Here is a 15685-nt window from a genome sequence, read left to right on the forward strand (position 1 = left end):
TTTGTGTGACTAAATTTGGACACGCTTTGACTGGTTTAAGTTTGATCACATTTAAATTAGTTTATTTAAGATTTATTGTTTGATTAAGATATAATTATTTTAATCATGCATAACTCATGTCATCACGTACCGAGTCGTGCTGTGATTAGATCTTTCATGTGGCGTGGCGTGCTAATTTTTCAAAAAATAATCACGTCACGCGAATAGTTATGACACGAGACTAAAGCTATGACATATCCGATCACAGCATGACTTTTTTTTTGTGCTGTGTTGCAACATATTTAATCACGGTGTGATTTTTTAAATCTCTAGGATTGAACAAATTTTGCTATTGGAATATTAAAAACGCATGCAGATTTCTCAAAATTGTGGAGATGCCAGGGTTCGCATTGCAATTGAAGATTTGAAGCCTTAGATTATATTTATTCAAATTTATACCCATTTTATACTAAATCTTATGTTCCAACAATAGTGCTGCAAACGTGTATTCTGATGCCATTCTAACAGACATGAAATACATAGAAACCTAATTTGAATCAAGCTTATAAATTTGCACCAACACCTTAGAGTGTATTTTGCTCACAACAACATAAATAACAGCTCTAGGAGTATAACAACATTTCCAATTTAGACATCTCTTTGGCTTGCTATTACAATTCATTGTACATTTGTACTGCCGAGTTATCTCCTATAATGGTTCCTATATTCACGCTCATCCATTCCTTTCAATCTGTCTCTTTACAGTACCAAATCAGAAATAGTTGAAAAATCTGTCTCCAGTTTCTATGAACGGTATTACACTCACCATCTCTGCAAAGATTTTGCAACCCTTTTGCTATTTTTGGTCTAATTGATAACTAACATTAAATTACCTATTCCAACAGCATGAAATTAGTTGATTGCAAGAAAAATCATTTTAATCAACCAATGGAAAATTCATCCCCCACTCTTCAAAAGTCTGAAAAGAAAAAAACTAAAAAAAACGCCAAAAAGGAAAAAATTCCCCACACCGCCACCACAATTACCAGCGCCGAGCACATGCCACACCCTCCACTTTTACCGGCCACCAATGGCGCATCAACCCCCATCCATGGCAACACGGCTGCACCTGCTGCTGTATGCCCCTCAACTCCAACCCCTACCTCAACCGCACCGGGAAAACCGAGCCCATTCGACGACATCACGCTTCTTCCAACCCATAAAAAGAACCCTTCACGCCCAACTCGGCTATTTCGCACTGTGCGTTCAGCATTTAGGTCATTTCCAATTCTACCTCATGCTTCTTCTTGTCGAATGCCTCACCTGCCTCTACCTGGCTTTGCATCCTCTCGCCATTCTGTCACAGGAACCCTCTTTGGCTATAGACGGTCGCGTCTGTCTCTCTTATTCCAAGAACAACCCCGCTCGAGGCCCTTTCTGCTCCTTTCTCTCTCCTCCCCAACCTCTCGCTTCCTTCATGACCTCAGAAGCTCCCCTCTCCTACGCCTCTCCCTTGAATGTGAGAAAACACCAAACCATCACCATGAAAATGATTCTACTACCCCATGCCGCCTCCTAGAGCAGCCAATGTGGTCAGCATCTATAAACGGAAAAGGGATTGGACCGGCAGTGAGGAGAGAACCTACAGATGCTGATGTCAGAATAATGCAGTTGCTACATGCAACATCTGCTGGTGCAGGTGTGTTACCAGCTGACATGGCAGACCCAGTTGAAGGTGAACTCACATATATGCGGTCCCACTTTGACAGAGTCGTCGGGTCCAGGGACTCTGAGACGTTCTACATGGCAAACCCAGAGGGGAATGGTGGGCCTGAACTCACAATTTTCTTTGTTAGGATTTGATCATGTTATATAAATATTTTAGCTTCTTCAGTTATCTTTTATGGGTTTTGTCCCAAATGTAGTGATTGTTGTTTTTTCTTGAGCACCAATTAAGCAAGTTGTGTAATTAGAAGCAAATTCAAATCCTTGTCCTATTTCAAATGGCACAAAAATGAACTAAAATCGTATCTACGCCTACAAGCCTAGCAACAGTGATATCAAATTTAACATTACCTAGAACTCCGTGAATGAAATTTCAATAAATGCAAAATTAGCTTAGTCAAATGAATATCAAATATAGGTCTCTTGCACAAAGTTTGTTATGGTGAAGTTAAATATTAAATTGCCCTCCCTGCCTATATTAGAGAAATCAATCATCATTCGGCACAACCAGGTCATTTTGTTAAAATTGCTCAAAACATCACAAAAACAAACTGAGAGTCTACTTTGCACATTGACAAATGTATTAAAATCCCACAATAAATCTCTAATTCTCCTTTAAGTTACAAAAAAAAAAAAAAAGATACTGATAACATATATTGTGTTTGCTTTTTTTAGTACAAAAAAAAGGACTACAAAATTATAAAAAGAGCAGCATGAACAATTCACCTCACAATGTGAGAAGCATGCTATTGCATTGTTTGAACTTCAGGAGGAGAAACAGCAGCGATCGAAGAACCTGAGCCGGCGGATCTATGATGAATCTCTCTGCTCTCCTGGCAGAGTGCACACATGTGGCAACACAAGTGAGTGCAACAATCATTACATGGCAGCTCCTGTAAAATATAAAATTAGAAAATTACAGACATTAGAAAACATGTTCGAATGATAAACTGTACTGCTGTTGATAGGGTCCATTATTTCCATATAATGGACTTTTATAGAAGTAAAAAAAAAAGATGTAATTAATTACCAGCGAAACACAACTAAAACACAAAATGACAAGAAATATTAGCACAGTTCCACCTATCAGCCCATTACCAGTTCCTGGTTCAAGCAAGGTACAGATTTACCTGATCAAGAATTCTTTATCACAACATGCATCTCTATAGAGCAGCCAAACTTAATTTGGAGCAGTTAACCATACTGGTGGTCATAGTACGCATAAAAAGATCAATTTTTTATACTAGTATAGCGACATAGATACATACAGGAAGATTGTATTTTTCTCGTAGAGCTCTCCTGTTCTGACTCGCACAGCATGCAATGGTACATCCTGGCATTAGTACCAACAGGATGCCTCCAGTTAGGATGCAAGACACGCCAGCAAGTAGGCCCCACAATAAACAGTGTGTCGTGCATGATCCACTTGCTGTCCCTGATCCCAAGGACTCAGCATTCTTTCCAAATAAAACACATGGGCAAAGTGTCCCTAAGCAACCTACAGAGTAAAAGAAACTATAACATTTTAGTAAGAATAATAGTTTGTTAAATTAAATGTAACTAATTTTAGCTTCCGGTATACAATTGAAGCTTCAAAATAACAAGTTACTGACAGAAAGGGACAAATTCACATTTCATTTTTATAGACTTTACAAAAAATGAGTCGAATACACGGCATGCCTTAGTCAAAGTGTACCATAGATGGCCCCCTTTCATCCTATTGTATTCAATAACAACAACACTCCTTCCTCCAGTATGTAATGCTCTTTTTCTATTATTTTTGGTATACCAGTATGTTATGCAAGGGCATTTTGGTCATTGGAGGGGTCGTTCTTTACAGGATTGATTTTCCCAATTATAAGGGTAGATTTGATTTGGGTTCTATGATCATTCCTCTATATGTGAAATTAATTAGACTTTAGAAAAAAGAATATCATACAGCTATGTGGGTCGTCAAAACAAGCACAAATTCCTGAAGACCACTGATTCGTCTCAACTAAACCCATATCAGTTTCAGCATCAGATCCGCTTATAGGCACGTACTTCGGTGGAACATAGGCACTATTCTCTTCCATTTCTAACTTTTTATAAGAACAAGTTTAAACACAAGATATCCACACAACATATTAACGAAAGGAAAGATGGACAAATGGTTTTATTTTGCTAAGAGTTGAGGCAGCTATGGTGTCAGCAATAACAGATTACTCTGGTAAAATAATGATTGGTTCTATTATGTGCCAATTTCTTCTTCTTTCGTTCTGACTCTTCAAAACATATGATCTGGAAAAGGGGACGATCATGATACTCCAGCGCTTAAGCATGTGAAAATAGAATTGCAATCAGCTGTAAAAGGTACCTTGTAGTCTCTCCGCAATTCGAATGAAATCGAAAGTTTCACTTGTTGAATTAACCCCCAGTATGCTCCGAGTTTGCTAAGAGAAGAGTCGGATGTAAACGAGAATTTGTGTCAAAATGGCTTGTTTAGGAGAAAGGAGAGAAGACATGTAAATATGCACGGGCCCCTTGGATTTTTCTTATTCACAGATTTATGTGGACTATTAAATTTTTTTTTCTTTCTTATTTTTGTGTGTTAAAAGATAATTTTTTTTATAAACCATAATTAAAAAAAAAATTATGAAACCAACATGATTTTTTTTTACAAGAACTTAAATGTCATTTCAGTCAGAAATTTTTTTTTTGAACTAAAATGGCAATTCGGCTCAAGATATTTTTATAATTTTTCAACGTATTTTTTTCTCGAAATCTGTGAAAATGACTCTGACCGAATTGTTATTTTGGTCCCAAAAAAAAAGGGACTGAAATGATATCTCAATTCTTATGATTAAAGTAAAAAAACAAAACAATTAAGTTGATTTGATAAAATCTATTTTTTTTTTATTTATGGTTTCTAAAGAAAATTCGTTAAAAGACTAGTTCTTTTCTTTTCTTTTTTGAAATTGTTGACAGAGGCGTTAAAACACTATTTCAGTTAGTACAATTGGCCCATAAGCTCTTTTACCATTTCTACTGGGCCTTGAAGTTGAAATATCTGACTTAATTTAGATTTTTATGAAACATTATGAATTTATACTTATTTCAAGTTATTCTTTTTTTCATGATTTTTTATTTTACTTTAGGTGATACCTGTACTGGATTTCTTAAAAGAAGAGAGTAGAAAAGCGAAAGGTGAATTCCTACACACCCAACCAACAAGCAAAGAATCAAAACACCAATGATATATATTCCTGTTTCTCAAAATCCCAAGGACATTAATTAAAGACATAAAGCAAAAACGAAACAAAAGCACAACGAACTAACCTTCTTTGTTATCATCTCTCTCTCTCTCTCTCTCTCTCTCTCTCTCTCTCAAAGCACAATTAGAAACAGGATCCATCACATTGCATTACCAATTAACCATCATGAATATGATCCATCCTCTCTGTACCAGTACTTGGTACCGCTATTTCCTTCTATTACTGATTAAAATCTTGTTATTTCACACTGCCTTCCCAAAATTTGCTTCAGCCAGAGTCCCAATAACCGCGTGCCGATCATACTGTGGCAATCTGACAATTGACTACCCGTTTGCCCTTCGACCGGGCTGTGGCCATGCAGGATTTCGCAATCTTCTCTTCTGTGTTAACGGCATTCTGATGTTGCATATTCCCTCTGGTTCGTACCGGGTTCTCGACATAGACTATGAGTTCCATGGATTAACACTCCACGACCCGACCATGTCAGACTGCTACACCCTTGACCGGTCGCCTCATGGCCGTGGCAACGGGTTTGTGGTAGAGCCGTGGCGAGCTGTGTTCTTGCAGCCTGACCGTGACAACATCTTCATGCTGCTCGGTTGCCGTTCGGAGTCACCGCTTTTTCAGGGATTTCCAACCAAGCACTTGCCATGCCGGAGCAATGTCTCGGGCATGAGCTGTAACGAATACTACCGCTGCCCGGCTTGGGATGAGGCTGGTATCAGGTACATATCATGTTAATTGCTATATGTGAATGCATGTGTAATACTAAATCTGATTAAAATTATTTACTGTGGTAAGGAGCTCGGCTTATGGCAATAGCAACCCGCCAGAGTGCTGTGCGGTGGAGCCCGCGGCGGTGAGGTCGTTAAATATTAGCCATCTACAATGCGAGGGGTACAGCAGTGCGTACAATGTTGCGCCGCTGCGCCCACCTGGGCCCGGGGCATGGACGTATGGCCTCAGGCTCTCTTATTCACTTCCTGAAAACAATGAGGGGTTTTGCGGGTCGTGCCGGTCGACCGGCGGTGTCTGCGGTTATGATCAAGCTACCCATGATGACGCTTGCATTTGTGGTGACTGGAACTCAACGTCGAACTGTGATTCCTTGGGTAAATATTAATTTTTATGAGAGTATTTTTTTCTTTCTATTTTGCCTACTTATGGTCGCAAGCATAGTGATAGGATTCGCGAATTAAATCTGAATTATTTGTATTTTCGGTGATATCAAACTGAACGTCAAATTATTCGGTTGACCGAATTAAACCCGAATAATTTGCGAATTTTACGAATTATTTGTGAAATTTTTCCATAATATATTTTTTCTCTCTAGCAGGAATGAGATTTCTGATCTGAATAATTCCGAATCATTCCTGAATTAAACCCGAATTATTCTCAAATCACGAATTTTTGACCTCGTCGAACCGAACCCGAATAATTCATTTGTCACTATGGTTAAAGTCCAATTTAACTGTGAAATCTTTAATAATATGTGTTTTTTATTTTTATTTTTTATTTTTGGCTTGTGTCTGTGTAGGACTTACAGCTATGGCTTCTACAACTGAGATATCGCTTACCTTGGTACATTTAGCTGCTTATGGTATGTCTTGTTTTTGCTTTTGTTTTTGTTTTTGTTTTTGTTTTTGTTTTTTTTTTTTTTTTTTCCTCCCTCTTATTCATACCTTGAAAAAATAGCATATATTCGTTATTGGCATATTTGAATATGGTTAGTTAACAATTTGAAAATAAATTGAAAATAAATAATTTTGAAAATAATTTTTCTTTTAAGTTTTTTATATACGTTTTTTTTTTTTTTTGCACATATAAATTGCTTACCTGATTAGTTCGTCAATTGTTAAATAATGCATCAATTTTTGATGCAAATAATATTTTGTAAGTTCAATTTGAGTATTGTTAAATAATGCATCAAGACAGATTTTTAAATCAAGACCAATAAAAGTTATAAATTAAATCATTTAATGAACGGTAAGTTATAATTAAAATATTAGATTTTTTTTATTGGGACTTTATATGAACGGTAACTCACGTGAAATTATCAAATCATATAGTTTCGGATGGATTTTTTCTTTTATGAAGATTCCTAAAGGCAATTAACATCTTCTAGTGAATTTTTTCTAAAAATCATAAATAAAAAATAATATTTTACCAAACCAACTTTTACAAAGACCATAAAAATCGAAATGTCATTTCGGTCAGAGCCATTTTCACATATTTCGATAAAAAATGATGGTAAAACTTGTGAAAACACCTCCGACCGAATTGACATTTCGGTTCTTATGATTTATATAAAAATCAAAGCAATCAAGTTAGTTTGGTAAAATATTATTTTTTATTTATGGTTTTTTAAAAAAAAATTCTTCTAGGAGCAATTTTTTTTTTTAAGAAAAATAGAGGTGTAGGCGTCTAGTCCATATTTAGGAGCAACTTTTCTAAATCACTTGTTCATAGTCCTTTAAAATGCACGTGCAATATATACATAGGTTGTTTTTGCTAGGTATTTTTGAGGAAGTATATAATAAGATGATGTATTTTTATTGAAGTTGTTCTATAAATTAAATAATTTAAGTTATCCATATTTTAACATAGGAATAATGTATAACTCAAAGTCATCTTGGATTTTAATATACAAATTATAAAAAAAAAAAATGGTTGTGTCAATTATTCTCGATTTCAACAAAATAGTGAAAAGATTATGTAAGACAAAAGGTAATAATAATAATAATAATAATAATAATAATTAAAAAAAAAAGCGAATTGTAATATATTGCAAATTTGATAATTCAAACTGGTATCAATGATCATTTAAATAACCTTTTGTTAAAAATTGAAATAAATTTTACTATTAGATGATATCAGGAAATAATTGTCAAAATTAAAAATTTAGAAGGTGATTTATTATAAAAAATACAGAAAATAATCTTTCGAAGGTTGCGCTACATTTAATTGAAATTGCCATGAATATTTTTCTTCTTGTCATTGCAGGTCTCTTCTTGGTATGGTGGATATACTAATTTTGATTTTATATTTCCCATTTTTCCGTTTTTTTTCATTTTTTTTTTTGTGATGGGGAGACGATGAGATATTATTCAAAGGCGATACAAATTGTTTAATTGTAGAATGATATTAGTTTGAGTTTGTTTATATGGCTTCTTTATGATAAGTACATGATCTTGTAATTTTGATTCTAACTGTTGGTCTTTTTCGAGATGTGTGTATGAAAATTTATTTTTCTAAGAACATTTTCGAGATCCGCATACGAAAAAGTTTGAACAATTAATATCGAGATTTCAGAATCCTGTAATTTCTCTCGGAATTACAACAGATTCGAACTAGTTCCATGCGATTGTTCAAGCAAAACATTTTTTTTATATATAGAATAAATTTGGATTGCCACGAGCTAAGATACAATAAATTAAATTAAAATTACAAGATAGAATATATGGACTAATTAATATAGTTTTTTAATTTAAATAGTTGATCTGAACTGTTCAATATATAATTATATATAATCTTCATATTAGTTCAATCGGCTGTATGGGATTTGAAAACAAAAATATTACTTCAAATTTGATAGAATTTAAAAATCGTTCGGCCAACTGACAAAATTGGATCAATAAATCTTTGATGGACGAGTACTTTTTTTTTTTTCAAAAATAAGTTGCAATTTCTTATTCAAATTGCATCAAACTTAATATACAGTTATATTAAAAAATGTTTCTATAATTTTAACCTTTTATTGTAATAACTATTAATCAGTTGTTATAGTTGTATAAATTTTTGCGAATATAATATATTTATTTATTTATTTTTGCATTCTCTCTACACCAGGCTTTATTTGCTGATTATGTGATCCTAACCAATGTTATTAAATGTGATTCTATATATGCGGTAAGCGGTGCATATGCGGAAATTTATGCGGTCTTATATATGTGGATTTTAAAATGAGAATTCATATACATATAAACAAATATGCAGTAATATGCGGTAATATGTAATATGCAGTAATATGTATTATACAGTAATATGCGGTAATATGCAGTAATATGTATTATACAGTAATATGCGGTAATATGCAGTAATATGTGGTAATATGCGGTATCATATAAACAAGTATGCGGTAATATGCGGCTGAATATGCAGTAATAATATGCGGTCGAATATACGGTAGTACGGCCGAATATGTAGGCGCATATGTAAAACTGCATATATTGACCGCATATAGATTTCTATGCAGATTACAACTGAATACGCATATGTAACCGCATAGATCGCATTTTATAAAGCTTTATCTATACTAATTGCTACATCTATTTAAATGGCTAGGTCTATGAATATAACATGTCGGGGGTACATGCATTTAAAGCTAATCTTATTTTATCAATTTTCCTACCCAAAATATCTACATTAAAGCAAATCTTTTACAATATATACATGCATGCAAGCTGTTATGAAATCAGTGGATAATAATTAAGCTACAATTCGAAATAATTGAATAAATAACATCCTTACAATGTGTTTGAAGCAAGGTTCTAAATAGCGTTTAAAGCGTAATAACTTTTAAGGTTTGAAAAAACTATAGCGCAATTATTGTACACCTATAATTAGCTATTTATACCTATGATAAAAAAAAAGCGGTTAATAACGCTATACCTTTTTAAGTCCGAAAAAACTATAGAGCAGCTATTGTGTAGCTATAGCTAGCTATTTAGAATTTTGGTTTGAAACATGACTCTTTGTTTGATTATTCTATATGATGTTATTGTAACATAATCTATTGGTTTGTATCTTTTTTGTATTGATATAATGCAATTCATAATTTTTTTAAATCTTAAAATCACAATAATTATTAGGGTTTTTTTGCACTTAGATCAAAATAGATGGCTTGTGCTTGTTCAAAACTATATCTACAGCTATATTGTTATTTATCTAAATATGTGCTCTTAGGTCCTAGTAATACATACAATGAACATTTATTCATTATATGCAGAAAGATAAATCGTTAAATAAATCAAACAAATAAACTACAAGTTAGAAAGATAGGGGTAGAACTAGGTTCATAAGCTCGTCAAAAACTTGATGAGCTTAATTTCAAAACCTATTGAATTGAATTCAAAAGATAAATTCAAATCGTTGAAACCGATCTACTTTATAAATGATGTGTTTGGATGCAAAAATTATAAATTTTCAAATTAATTTAGTATAAAGTTAAGGAAAAAATGGCCTATAAGTTAAATAATGCATTCATTTTTCGTCTTTTTTTTACATCTTGATTTTATTCTAAATTAGTTCGAAATTTATAAATATTGCATACAAATGCATTACTTGTGAATTAAATTATTTTCAACGGTTTGAATTTATCATTTGATTTCGACATGTTTTAGAGTTAAGCTCACAGAGAAAGTTGGTGAGGATTTTTATCTTTCCTCGGGTAAATATTGATTTTTATGAGAGTATTTTTGTCTTTCTATTTTGCCCGTTTATGGTTGCAAGCAGGGCATAACTAGAAAATTTTAATAGGGGTAGTTAAAAATTAAAATTCATAATTATAGTGAATGAGATTTGAACTCAAGATTTCTCAACCACAAAATAGAGATTTAACCACTAGGCTACAACTAAATATTTGTCATTTATTGAGGGTGGCTAGACTATTTAAAGAATTAAAAAAAAATTCAATTAAATTTCTATATGTGTAATTAAAATTTATCTCCTTATGTGAGATATCGCTTTCCTTGGCAAATTTAGCTGCTTATGGTACGTCTTGTTTTTGTTTTTGTTTTGTTTTTTTTCTCCCTATTATATACCTTGAAAAAATGGGCATATATTCGTTATTGGCATATTTGAATATGGTTAGTTAACAATTTGAAAATAAATTGAAAATTAATAATTTTGAAAATAATTTTTTTAAGTTTTTTATATGCGTTTTTTTGCATATATAAATTGCTTTTCTAAATCACTTGTTCATACTCCTTCAAAATGCCATGCAATATATACATAAGTTGATTTTGCTAGGTATTTTTGAGGAAGTATATAATACGATAGTGTATTTTTATTGAAGTTGTTCTATAAATTAAACAATTTAAGTTATCCATATTTTAACATTGGAATAATGTATAACTCAAAGTCATCTTGGATTGTAATATACAAATTGAAAAAAAAAAAAAAAGGTTGTGTCAATTATTCTTGATTTAAACAAAATAATGAAAGATCATGTAAAAAAAAAAAAGCGAATTGTAATGTATTACAAATTTGGTAATTCAAACTGGTATTAATGATCATTTAGATAACCTTTTGTTAAAAATTGAAATAAATTTTACCATTAGATGATATAAAGGAAATAATTGTCAAAATAAAAAATTTAGAAGTTAATTTATCATAAAAAGTACAGAAAATAATATTTCCAAGGTGGCGCTACTTTTATTGAAATTGCCATGAATATTTTTCTTCTTGTCATTGCAGGTCTCTTCTTGGTATGGTGGATATACTAATTTTGATTTTATATTTCCCATTTTTCTTTTTCTTTTTTTCAATTTTTTTTTGTTTGTTTTGTGATGGGAAGACGATGAGATATTATTCAAAGGCGGTACAAATTGTTTAATTGTAGGATGATATTCCGAAATTTTTAAATATACTATTATCTCAAAATTAATAAATCAAAACGCTATTTTTGGCTGGAAATTCGAAAAACACCATGGCCGCATCCCCTAGATGCGGCCACATTCTAGGTGTCTGCATCTAGGCGAAGCGGCCACCTTTTATGGCCCGCTTCTATGGGATGCGGCCGTTCGCTTCTACATAATGCAGCCACCCATTTTTTTTTTCAGAATGTATTTTTTTTATTTTGTTATTTGTTTTGATTTATTTTGTTTTTTGTTTTGATTTATTTGGTGTTTTAAAAATAATGGACATTTTTATTAAAAAATGACTCAACCGCCCGGCCTATGAGCGGTCCATACTCAGAGCATTCAAAAATACACCAAACTACAAAAATGATTATATCAGCATGTAGAGCATTAAAAAATATACAGAATTGACACAAATTTTAATTTATTTGGATTTTTCTGCAGTTAGTTATGAATTTTCAAAGTTCAACTTTCAAAAAAACTTTAAACAGCCATAACTTTGGCTAGAAAAGTCGGATTCGTGCGTATGACCACTTTTCGGTAAGGGAGAGACGAGACGGATCTGGATACTACTTTTTGGAAAGGAAATGTGGCCTTTCCTGAGCTCTGCACGAAACAACTGTTAAAGTGCCAAGCCAGCCGATACCGCTTCTCTGTGTCTACTATAATATCGTTGCAGCTAGTGTATAGTCTCCAATATTGTTACATTCTGAAATTTTAAAACATGATTAAAATTCTTAATCAATCATTTGGTTTAAATAAAAAGTTTAATTAATTTAAACGATCGTTCAGAAAACTTCTGACCGACTAAAACGAAACTAAAATTTCGAAATATAAAGGAAGTATGAAATTATGTATATTAAAAGTTAGAGTTAAACATAAAATAAAATATAGCACTATAGATAAATTGTGACTATTCGGTAAATTCATAACTTAGAAAAATTTGTTACGAGTTCATGGAATTTTAGAAAAGGAAATAAATTGACTCGTTAAGTAATTGACCTAGTTGAACTCTAGATTTAAAATATAACAATACGAATTATTTTTACACATAAATTATGAAATTTATAAATCTTGTTTATTAATGAATTATAGGAGTTTAATCAAATAAATATATATATATAAATAGAGATGTACAATTAATACCAAATGATTTGAATATTAGAATAGAGAAATAAAAGTACAAAATATTCATACGAAATTAATTGCAAAATTTTACGAAACTTCGATTCGAATTTATAAAAGAAACAGACTTTAAAACCAATATAAAGAAACAATGTTAAATTCTGAATTGTTTAGACCATTTGATTCATCTAGCACGGATCTTAAATGCTACAATTTAAAGTTGGAATTTTATCAACCTTTCATCTTGACCCAGCACGAATCTTAAAGCAGTCCCATTTAATCCAACCCCTTCCCCTTTTCTCTCTTTCTCCCCTTCCCTCCTACCCGTGACAGCCCCTCCCTGTTTTCCGTCCCCTCTCCTCTCTTCTACGCCAAAGAAGAAAACAGGGAGGGCTCCGCCCCTCCGCCCCCTCCCGTCGCCGGCGAGCCGCACCAGCCACCACCCTCACCTCCTCTCTCTCTCTCACCGTGAGCCCCACCAGCACCGCCCCCTCTCTCTCGGTTCTGCCTTCCCTGCCCCTCCGCACCACCACCCCTCCTCGCTCGCTGATCCCCGCCACCACCACGAAAACCCTTCTCTCCTCTCTCTCTCTCTGACCCGTGAACTAATCTCCTTCTATTCTTCACGGTTGCCGCTAATTTCGTGAGAAACCCGAAACCCTAGAAATTGGGGGTCCTTCCTTATTGCTTGCGGGTGCTAATCGGGTGTCCCTTGGTGCTAATATGGTGGTTGGAGACTCTAAATCTGTGGTGGTTGATTCAATTTTGGTGGCCACAAGGCACGGCGAAACCCTCGGAACATGCCACTTTCTTTCGACATTTCCTCTTGCGGTTAATTTCTAAAATTCGTGAATTGTGTGTATTAATGAATTGATTAATGTCGTAGGATGTGAATTTGTTAAGTTTCGAGTACGGGTTGTTGATTTTCCCGACTCAATCGAATTTCTCGTATAAATTAAATATAAGGGGTTATATTGGAAAATGATTTTTATTAATGGTCGGAATTGTAAAATATATGACCATAGTGCTTGTATGAATTAAAGAGAATTGTAGTTAGGATTTTGTAAAGGGAATTATAATTAATTACACCTTTGCTCGGGTTGTTGATTTTCCCGGTAAATGGTGCTGAATTGTTATGTACCAGACCTTGACTTGACGGGGACCAAAAATGTAAATAAATTAAATAAGTAGGCCATGGGATTAAAATGTAAGACATGCATGAGAATTTTATACATGGGATTTGAAAGTGAAAATAGTTATAATGAACTTGAAATGAATTGTAAATTTTAAATAGGAGGCTTAAACCTTTACTAAATTATGGGTCTTTAATTAAATTGAATTGGAAATAAATAATTGATCCGTAAATTGGGCCTTTGAGTGTTTAATTGGATAAGTAAGGTGAATTGGGCTTGTAATTTCATAAGCCTTGAAATATTGAAATGAATATGACATGATGTGTATATGTAAATTTGGAATTTGACTTGAATTAAAATGATTATAACTGAGCCGAAAGGTATAAAAGAATTGACGAATTGAAAGACGGCTTTTGGAATTTAAGTTTTGAGAATGTAACCGAACTAAACTAAGTAATCGTATAATATAGGTGTAGGCTCAGTCGAGCCAGATTCCGCGAGGCAATTCGAGACGCCTGATCTTTAAATTAAGCGGTACGCTCGTCATAATAAGGTGCGGGATTCTTGGACTTGTTTGATACTTTATTTTCAGGAATTAAACTGTGTTTTCGTTTGTCATGTTGAATATCATTGATTGCATCACTGAATTGCGTAGAGCATTTGCATAGCCCAATCAAATTTAACTGGAATTGATCTGAATTGAATGATTTGCATGCTGGTATGGTTATAGGTTATGTTGATCTATTGTGATCTGATCTTGATTAAAAGTCACCACGATTGGATTGAATATGTGAATGTATGTGAATGGATTTACGAAGTTAAGCACTTGGATCCAATGAATTTGCCAAGTCGGGCTGTATGCTGACTTGGATTCCCAGGATCCTAAATGGCCTTAGGTGAACGGCCCTCGATATTCCCAGTACCGGTTGGGACGAGGGAGGGTGATTATGTGATGATATGTGATATGTTATGATATGTGATTTGAGGTCGTGGGTGACATGTGTAACGTCTATGGCTCGGTGGCATTTTCCTACGTGTTAATGCATTTGAAAGGTCAATTGAATATTACGACTATTGGAATGATTCCAAAGTAGATTTTCTTTATATGATTCGAACCAGACCTTAATAAACTGTTAAGTCAAGCGATTGCAGATGGGTGTCAGATAAAGGGTCCAGCGGTTGGCCATCTGTAGGTGTCAGTAACCCTACAGATGTGGGTTTGATAAAGGTTCAGCTCGAAAGAACATCTGTAATTGCTACAAGCCCTAATGAACTGAGTTATGAATCGAGTTAAGCCAAAATATATGTTGTGTTTGAAATTCATCTTGGAAATTCCGTAAACTGTGTTGCAGGTTGATTTAACTGTTGTCGTGCATTGGCATTCTGTTATTTATGTTTATGAATATATATCTGTTTGAACTGTTATTGGTTTGGGTTTCATTTTTGAATATAGAGTTTGATTGCAAGTCCAATAATCTAAATTGTGGCAAATTTCGCACTGAGAATTTATTCTCACCCCCACCCTCCCGATTATTTTCAGGTTTGTTGCTCGGACGCAGCAGATGAGGATATTGGCAATGCATATAAAAGATCCACTGCCTTGCGTGTATATGTGCCGCTTGATTTATACACGCGGCAGGCTGTCAGACCCCCGTGGATTTGGGGTGTGACAAATATGCCTCATGCCAGCAATCACTGGATGTGGGCCCCATAATTCGACTTTCCATTTCTACCAGTTCTTTTGCTCCATTGCTTTGTACTCTCTTCTTGAAATCGTCCACCATTCACTTTCTTTCATTTTCTGAGGGCGAAGTATTTTTTGAAGAGA

The 15685-nt window shown here is 33.8% G+C and overlaps 3 protein-coding genes across 6 annotated transcripts; 2 read left to right on the forward strand and 1 right to left on the reverse strand.

Moving 5' to 3' along the window:
* The first annotated feature begins 927 nt into the window (after nt 1–927).
* LOC144544137 (protein MIZU-KUSSEI 1-like) lies at nt 928–2070 on the forward strand. Its single transcript, XM_078292541.1, has one exon. The coding sequence runs from the start codon at nt 928–930 to the stop codon at nt 1840–1842; it is 915 nt and encodes a 304-aa protein (XP_078148667.1). The 3' UTR covers nt 1843–2070.
* Nucleotides 1423–4218, reverse strand: LOC144544315 (cell number regulator 5-like). Of its 4 annotated transcripts, none has more exons than XM_078292782.1 (5): nt 4061–4217; nt 3644–3781; nt 2973–3202; nt 2431–2597; nt 1423–1621 (listed from the first exon to the last, which is right to left on the reverse strand). In XM_078292782.1, the coding sequence occupies exons 2-4, from the start codon at nt 3777–3779 to the stop codon at nt 2451–2453; spliced, it is 513 nt and encodes a 170-aa protein (XP_078148908.1). In that variant the 5' UTR covers nt 3780–3781; nt 4061–4217; the 3' UTR covers nt 1423–1621; nt 2431–2450. The 4 variants fall into 4 exon arrangements, with proteins under 4 accessions (XP_078148908.1, XP_078148907.1, XP_078148906.1 ...); XM_078292781.1 differs by lacking the exon at nt 1423–1621 and adding an exon at nt 1687–1810; XM_078292780.1 differs by lacking the exon at nt 1423–1621 and having other exon boundaries at nt 2205–2597; nt 3644–3785; nt 4061–4218.
* A 769-nt stretch (nt 4219–4987) lies between these two features.
* LOC144544419 (LEAF RUST 10 DISEASE-RESISTANCE LOCUS RECEPTOR-LIKE PROTEIN KINASE-like 2.7) lies at nt 4988–8135 on the forward strand. Its single transcript, XM_078292924.1, has 4 exons — nt 4988–5683; nt 5760–6070; nt 6496–6558; nt 7962–8135. The coding sequence occupies exons 1-4, from the start codon at nt 5124–5126 to the stop codon at nt 7988–7990; spliced, it is 963 nt and encodes a 320-aa protein (XP_078149050.1). The 5' UTR covers nt 4988–5123; the 3' UTR covers nt 7991–8135.
* The last annotated feature ends 7550 nt before the right edge of the window (nt 8136–15685 follow it).

Source organism: Carex rostrata, chromosome 26 (genome assembly GCF_964058835.1).
Source record: "Carex rostrata chromosome 26, lpCarRost1.2, whole genome shotgun sequence".
NCBI lineage: Eukaryota > Viridiplantae > Streptophyta > Magnoliopsida > Poales > Cyperaceae > Carex > Carex rostrata.

Excerpts from the sequence above, each read along its gene's own strand:
- LOC144544315 (XM_078292782.1), bottom strand. The coding sequence starts at position 3,779 with ATGGAAGAGAATAGTGCCTATGTTCCACCGAAGTACGTGCCTATAAGC. Across the intron at positions 3,203-3,643 it reads TTTTGACGACCCACATAGCT|GTTGCTTAGGGACACTTTGC; the intron begins GTATGATATTCT and ends TTTACTCTGTAG. Across the intron at positions 2,598-2,972 it reads GAGAAAAATACAATCTTCCT|GAGCTGCCATGTAATGATTG; the intron begins GTATGTATCTAT and ends TATATTTTACAG.
- LOC144544419 (XM_078292924.1), top strand. The coding sequence starts at position 5,124 with ATGAATATGATCCATCCTCTCTGTACCAGTACTTGGTACCGCTATTTC. Across the intron at positions 6,071-6,495 it reads GTCGAACTGTGATTCCTTGG|GACTTACAGCTATGGCTTCT; the intron begins GTAAATATTAAT and ends GTGTCTGTGTAG. Across the intron at positions 6,559-7,961 it reads GGTACATTTAGCTGCTTATG|GTCTCTTCTTGGTATGGTGG; the intron begins GTATGTCTTGTT and ends TTGTCATTGCAG.
- LOC144544137 (XM_078292541.1), top strand. The coding sequence starts at position 928 with ATGGAAAATTCATCCCCCACTCTTCAAAAGTCTGAAAAGAAAAAAACT.